Below are 6,895 nucleotides of genomic sequence, written 5' to 3'. Positions count from 1 at the left end.
AGCCCTGAAGCCGGACCTTGACAAAGTCAGAGTGATCCTCGACAAGCCAAACCCGTCTGATGCAAAAGGAGAACAGTGTCTCATCGGCTTTGCCAAGTTCATGCCACACCTATCAACAGTCTGTGAGCCTCTGAGCCGGTTGCTGGACAAAGACAAGTATTTCAAGTATTTTTACCTAAGTACTTTACACCACTGACAATGACTCACCATATTCCAGAAGCACAATCAACACCTCTAGTCAGGTGTTGAAAACTAGTATGAGCTATACACTATGGTGCAATGCATCAGATTATTGTTTATTAAATGTGTTAATGCGTTGGTACCTGTCCCTATTCAAATAAACCAGAAAATACCACATTCACCACTATAAAGCAGTTAAGTTCTGACACGGTTTGAGGAAAGAAAGATAGTTGTTGAAATCCCATGTCTAGAGAATCCTGTAGTAGCCTATCAGTTTTTCTGTGATGAAAATAAATCTGTTATTGAATGTTTTCCTGCAATGTTTCCTCAAAGTGTCACTTTCTCCTCAACGTGCCAAGGCATTACTTTAAGACTCAGGAGTGAGGAAAGGACTTGGTAAGATAGGGCCTTAAACCTACCCTTTCTGTAACAGATGCTTAAAACTAGAGTGTGTTAATTGATAGAATGCTTCAGATTGTTTATTCAATGTGTCAATGCTGGAAGAATAGGCATGACTCCCACTCACAATGGTTCTCTGGAAGGTTTTTACTCAACACCCCTCTATGGAAGTCATTAGAATTCTGTGACAAGTTAAACGAGGATGTTTCTCAGTAATCGCCCACATTTCTTTATCATTCCATAACATCAGGTAGTAGTCATTACCATGGAATAACTGAAGATGAGTAGGCGGCCGGTATGTTGCAATAAGCCTTAGGCAATTATTAACAGAACAGTGTTTCTGAAGAATGTATGTGTTATTCCCCACCCATCTTAAAGTGTCAATCTGCAGTTGAAACATTAACCAAACGTCATCCCTGGCCCTGTTTTGGTAAAAGCTGAGGGATAGGGCTGGATAAATGTAACCACTCTTAAATTTACAGACAGAGCTATGGATGCAAGGACTGACCATCCAGGATATCAAAATGGTAAGTTATAGTGTTTGTGTACTTTTACTATGTTTACAAACATTGGAGTAAAAACAAGCTTTTATTTTGTGTTCGGATGATTGGGTATGACAGTTGTAAAATAGCACCGGAGAAGAAGGCCGTCGTTTTACGTGTCCCCAACCAATTGTGTTTTTTTTTTTTTTATTTGCGTTGTTTGTAACTTGTTTTTTTACTTATATTGTACATAATGTTGCCGCTACCGTCTCTTATGATCGAAAATAACTTCTGGACATCAGGACTGTGATTACTCACCACGGACTGGCAGAATCCTTTTTTTCCTTTAATGAGTCTGACGAGCACAATGCAAACGATATACTGCTTTCTCGAGCAGAAAACATTTGACCTCTGTCATTGCCAACAAAGGGTATATAACAAAGTATTGAGATAAACTTTTGTTTTTGACCAAATACTTATGTTTGGTCCTCCTTTTCCTGAAGTCCACAATCATCTCTTTAGTCTTGGTTACGATGAGAGATAGGTTGTTATTCTGGTACCACCCGGCCATGTCTCTGACCTCCTATAGGCTGTCTCATTGTTGTCGGGGATCAGGCCTACCACTGTTGTGATGTCTGCAAACTTGATGATGGTGTTGGGTCGTGCCTGGCCACACAGTCGTGGGTGAACAGGGAGTACAGGAGGGGACTGAGCATGCACCCTGAGGGGCTCGTGTTGAGGATCAGTGTGGCAGATGTGTCGTGCCTCCTTTACCTCCTGGGGGCGGCCCGTCAGGAAGTCCAGGATCCAGTTGCAGAGGGAGGTGTTTAGTCCCAAGGTCCTTCGCTTATTGATGAGCTCTGAAGGCACTATGGCGTTGAATGCTGAGCTATAGTCAATGAATAGCATTCTCACATACAGTGGGGCAAAAAAGTATTTAGTCAGCCACCAATTGTGCAAGTTCTCCCACTTATAAAGATGAGAGAGGCCTGTAATTTTTTTTTTTTTTTCATCATAGGTACACTTCAACTATGACAGACAAAATGAGAAAAAAAATCCAGAAAATCACATTGTAGGATTTTTAATTAATTTATTTGCAAATTATGGTGGAAAATAAGTATTTGGTCACCTACAAACAAGCAAGATTTCTGGCTCTCACAGACCTGTAACTTCTTCTTTAAAAGGCTCCTCTGTCCTCCACTCATTACCTGTATTAATGGCATCTGTTTGAACTTGTTATCAGTATAAAAAAGACACCTGTCCACTACCTCAAACAGTCACACTCCAATGCACACAAGTTATAGGGACCAGCCCCCAGAGCACCCATGACAAAATCTATCACGGGCTGCCATTTTCAAAGGATAGCTGTAGAATGAATGGGTCCTTTACAGAGACTGGATGAGGCAACACAAACATTATAGTTACTGTACTGGGTACACTCTCAGAAAAAAAAAGAGTGCTATGTAAAACCCTTTATCTCTGTAGGAGAACCTCTGAAAAGAAAGGTTCCAGATAGAACCCTTTCAGGTAAGATAAAACCCCTTTTTGTCTACAAATAGCACTGTTTCTGATCAATATGAAGTCATTTTCTGTTGTTGACAAAGAGAAAAGTTTGGATGAGATTCAACATAAAATATGATGGCATACAGGAGTACTATTCAATTTTCCACTGGGTTCACACCGTACAATTTGTTTATTTTATTGATCCTTTATTTAACCAGGTTAGTCTTGTTTTAAGGGGAGACCTGGACTCGAGAGTGTGGTGAAATATTCTAATCAAGTGAGAGAGACTTTGTCATTTCTTCAAACAATCATCTTTATTCAATATCGATTAATTATTGCACAATGAAACTACTCAACCCAACAGCCAAACTGAAAATGATCAAACAGATTATATAGGACATCAAAATGCTTAGTCAGGCTGGTCCGTCTTCCTGACTGGTCTGGCTGGTCCGTCTTACTGACTGGTCTGGCTGGTCCGTCTTACTGACTGGTCTGGCTGGTCCGTCTTACTGACTGGTCAGGCTGGTCCGTTTTACTGACTGGTCAGGCTGGTCCGTCTTTCTGGCTGGTCCGTCTTACTGACTGGTCTGGCTGGTCCGTCTTACTGACTGGTCTGGCTGGTCCGTCTTACTGACTGGTCAGGCTGGTCCGTTTTACTGACTGGTCAGGCTGGTCCGTCTTACTGACTGGTCTGGCTGGTCCGTCTTACTGACTGGTCTGGCTGGTCCGTCTTACTGACTGGTCAGGCTGGTCCGTCTTACTGACTGGTCAGGCTGGTCCGTCTTACTGACTGGTCAGGCTGGTCCGTCTTACTGACTGGTCTGGCTGGTCCGTCTTACTGACTGGTCTGGCTGCTCAGTCTCCTGGTTGTCTGCATGGGGTGTTGTTTTACCCCAACCCGGCTTTGTCACCCAGATGCCAGGACGATGAGACAATGAGGCATTGTTCTAAACTCTTCCAGGCTATCTCGAGTCACACATACCACATATTGTCTATGGAATGCCAGCTTTAGGTTTTAAATCACCAAGTCATTGTCAGCTCAATCTATCTCTAGCAAAATCTAATTTCCTTGAACATATGCCCAGACAAACTGCAGGAAGCTAGAGTGGAAACCATCTCTTAACAGAAACATAATTAAACAGAACATAAATGTCCTACTTTTTGTTAAGTACATAACCGTTAACTATTAATATCAAACAAATCAGGTAAATATGTACTTTTTCTATCACAAGAGACATGGACTCAAGGAGACCTGGACACAAGGCTCAAGAGAGACCTGGACACAAGGCTCAAGAGAGACCTCGATACAAGGCTCAAGAGAGACCAGGACACAAGGCTCATGAGAGACCTGGACACAAGGCTCAAGAGAGACCTGGACACAAGGCTCAAGAGAGACCTCGATACAAGGCTCAAGAGAGACCAGGACACAAGGCTCAAGAGAGACCTGGACACAAGGCTCAAGCGTGACCTGGACACAAGGCTCAAGCGTGACCTGGACACAAGGCTCAAGAGAGACCAGGACAAGGCCCAAGAGAGATCTGAACACAAGGCCCAAGAGAGACCAGGACACAAGGCTCAAGAGAGACCTGGACACAAGGCTCAAGAGAGACCTGGACACAAGGCCCAAGAGAGACCTGGACACAAGGCTCAAGAGAGACCTGGACACAAGGCCCAAGAGAGATCTGGACAAGGCTCAAGAGAGACCTGGACACAAGGCTCAAGAGAGACCTGGACACAAGGCTCAAGAGAGACCAGGACACAAGGCCCAAGAGAGATCTGAACACAAGGCTCAAGAGAGACCTGGACACAAGGCTCAAGAGAGACCAGGACACAAGGCTCAAGAGAGACCAGGACACAAGGCCCAAGAGAGATCAGGAACACAAGGCTCAAGAGAGACCTGGACACAAGGCTCAAGAGAGACCAGGACACAAGGCTCAAGGAGACCTGGACACAAGGCTCAAGAGAGACCTGGACACAAGGCCCAAGAGAGACCTGGACACAAGGCCCAAGAGAGATCTGAACACAAGGCTCAAGAGAGACCTGGACACAAGGCTCAAGAGAGACCTGGACACAAGGCTCAAGAGAGACCTGGACACAAGGCTCAAGAGAGACCTGGACACAAGGCTCAAGAGAGACCTGGACACAAGTCTCAAGAGAGACCAGGACACAAGGCTCAAGAGAGACCAGGACACAAGGCTCAAGAGAGACCAGGACACAAGGCTCAAGAGAGACCAGGACACAAGGCTCAAGAGAGACCAGGACGCAAGGCCCAAGAGAGATCTGAACACAAGGCTCAAGAGAGACCTGGACACAAGGCTCAAGAGAGATCTGAACACAAGGCTCAAGAAAGACCTGGACACAAGGCTCAAGAGAGATCTGAACACAAGGCCCAAGAGAGATCTGAACACAAGGCTCAAGAGAGACCAGGACACAAGGCTCAAGAGAGACCAGGACACAAGGCCCAAGAGAAATCTGAACACAAGGCCCAAGAGAGACCTGGACACAAGGCTCAAGAGAGACCTGGACACAAGGCTCAAGAGAGACCTGGACACAAGGCTCAAGAGAGACCAGGACACAAGGCTCAAGAGAGATCTGAACACAAGGCCCAAGAGAGACCAGGACACAAGGCCCAAGAGAGATCTGAACACAAGGCCCAAGAGAGACCTGGACACAAGGCTCAAGAGAGATCTGAACACAAGGCTCAAGAGATCTGACCCAAGAGAGACCAGGACACAAGGCCCAAGAGGATCTGAACACAAGAGAGACCTGGACACAAGGCCCAAGAGAGATCTGAACACAAGGCCCAAGAGAGACCTGGACACAAGGCTCAAGAGACTGAGGACACAAGGCCCAAGAGAGACCAGGACACAAGGCCCAAGAGAGATCTGAACACAAGGCCCAAGAGAGACCTGGACACAAGGCCCAAGAGATCTGAACACAAGGCCCTAAGGACACAAGGCCCAAGAGAGACCTGGACACAAGGCTCAAGAGACCTGGACACAAGGCTCAAGAGAGATCTGAACACAAGGCTCAAGAGAGATCTGGACACAAGGCTCAAGAGAGATCTGGACACAAGGCTCAAGAGAGACCTGGACACAAGTCATCTTAAATGTATCTACCCACAACACTTCCTGTTGTTGGTCCAATCCCAGATCCCCTTGCTGCAGCGAGCCTAGGTCCTGTCACTCCGACCCCTGTCTCTGCTGGCCAATTCCTGGAGCGACCCCGCATGGTTGCAAACCAACAGTGCTCTCTCTAGCAAGGGCTCTTTGAAGGCCAGCCTGGGGGCAAGGAGCACAAGACCTGGGCTAAATACTATGTCAGGTATCATACAGTATACACACCTTAACCTCAACTAAATACTATGTCAGGTATCATACAGTACATACCTAAACCTGAACTAAATACTATGTCAGGTATCATACAGTATACACACCTAACCTGGGCTAAATACTATGTCAGGTATCATACAGTATACACACCTAACCTGGGCTAAATACTATGTCAGGATTCATACAGTATACACACCTTAACCTGGGCTAAATACTATGTCAGGTATCATACAGTATATACACCTAAACCTGGACTAAATACTATGTCAGGTATCATACTGGGCACATGGAGCCTTACAGAGGAGTTGGACTTTTCCCCCCTCTCTCTGAGTATTCATTCTACTTCCTCTCCCTCAGGTTCCTGGAGGAGTATGCCAAATAATAACCTATCATTCTGGGCCGTGACCACAGGCAACGAGCCCTCTGCTGGACAGATGACCAACTGAAAGGCCATCTCACTTTATATGACATGTGTATCTAAGGCAGGTACATAATTGACAAAAGGAAAAGTGATATTTAGTTAGTAGTTGCATTCTGGTAATGAAGTTGGTTATAGAGGAAGTCCATATTACAGGTTCTTTTATCTCAGTTGGTAATGTATGGAGCTTGTAATGCAGGGTAGTGGGTGAGATTCCCGGAACCACCAAAATACCTCAAATCTATGCACGCTTTGGACATAAGTGTCTGCTAAATGGCATATATTATAACAGTAATCTTTCCCTTCACCTTCCATTCCTGGGTCAGACTACTCAATCATATGACCCACTGAAGAGATGAGTCTTCAGTAAGGACTTAAAGGTTGAGAGACCGAGTTTGCGTCTCTGACATGGGTAGGCAGACCGTTCCATAAAAATTGAGCTCTATAGGAGAAAGCCCTGTCTCCAGCTGTTTGCTTAGAAATTCACACACACTCTGCTACTGCCACACTGGGCTAGAGTGGTTTGAGAGAAGCACTCTGAAAGAAGAGGGGGCTTGAGAGAGGGAGGAAAGGAATATATA

The 6,895-nt window shown here is 45.4% G+C and overlaps 1 protein-coding gene across 13 annotated transcripts; it reads right to left on the bottom strand.

Moving 5' to 3' along the window:
• Nucleotides 1-2,917: 2,917 nt before the first annotated feature.
• LOC127921917 (signal transducer and activator of transcription 2-like) lies at nucleotides 2,918-5,857 on the bottom strand. 13 transcript variants are annotated; one of them, XR_008109969.1, is made up of 6 exons: nucleotides 5,558-5,857; nucleotides 5,061-5,228; nucleotides 4,605-4,892; nucleotides 4,293-4,364; nucleotides 3,148-4,056; nucleotides 2,977-2,991 (listed from the first exon to the last, which is right to left on the bottom strand). XR_008109969.1 is itself a non-coding variant. In XM_052505530.1 (5 exons), exons 1-5 carry the CDS (start codon nucleotides 5,666-5,668, stop codon nucleotides 3,790-3,792), a joined length of 906 nt encoding a protein of 301 aa, XP_052361490.1. In that variant the 5' UTR covers nucleotides 5,669-5,857; the 3' UTR covers nucleotides 2,918-3,789. The 13 variants fall into 13 exon arrangements, 7 of the variants coding, with proteins under 7 accessions (XP_052361490.1, XP_052361491.1, XP_052361493.1 ...); XR_008109968.1 differs by having other exon boundaries at nucleotides 2,978-3,017; XM_052505530.1 differs by having other exon boundaries at nucleotides 2,918-4,056.
• Nucleotides 5,858-6,895: the final 1,038 nt, after the last annotated feature.

The sequence above is a fragment of the Oncorhynchus keta genome, unplaced genomic scaffold, assembly GCF_023373465.1.
Source record: "Oncorhynchus keta strain PuntledgeMale-10-30-2019 unplaced genomic scaffold, Oket_V2 Un_contig_23984_pilon_pilon, whole genome shotgun sequence".
Classification (NCBI taxonomy): domain Eukaryota; kingdom Metazoa; phylum Chordata; class Actinopteri; order Salmoniformes; family Salmonidae; genus Oncorhynchus; species Oncorhynchus keta.
Note: the sequence above shows the minus strand (reverse complement) of the source record. Positions and strands in the feature narration are given on the sequence as shown.

What these genes read in the sequence shown, in the direction of transcription:
- LOC127921917 (XM_052505530.1), bottom strand. Translation starts at nt 5,668, where the DNA reads ATGACTTGTGTCCAGGTCTCTCTTGAGCCTTGTGTCCAGATCTCTCTT. An exon ending in CTCTTGAGCCTTGTGTCCAG is followed by an intron (nt 4,365 to 4,604) that starts GTCTCTCTTGAG and finishes CCTTGTGTCCAG; the next exon opens with GTCTCTCTTGAGCCTTGTGT. An exon ending in CTCTTGAGCCTTGTGTCCAG is followed by an intron (nt 4,057 to 4,292) that starts GTCTCTCTTGAG and finishes CCTTGTGTCCAG; the next exon opens with GTCACGCTTGAGCCTTGTGT.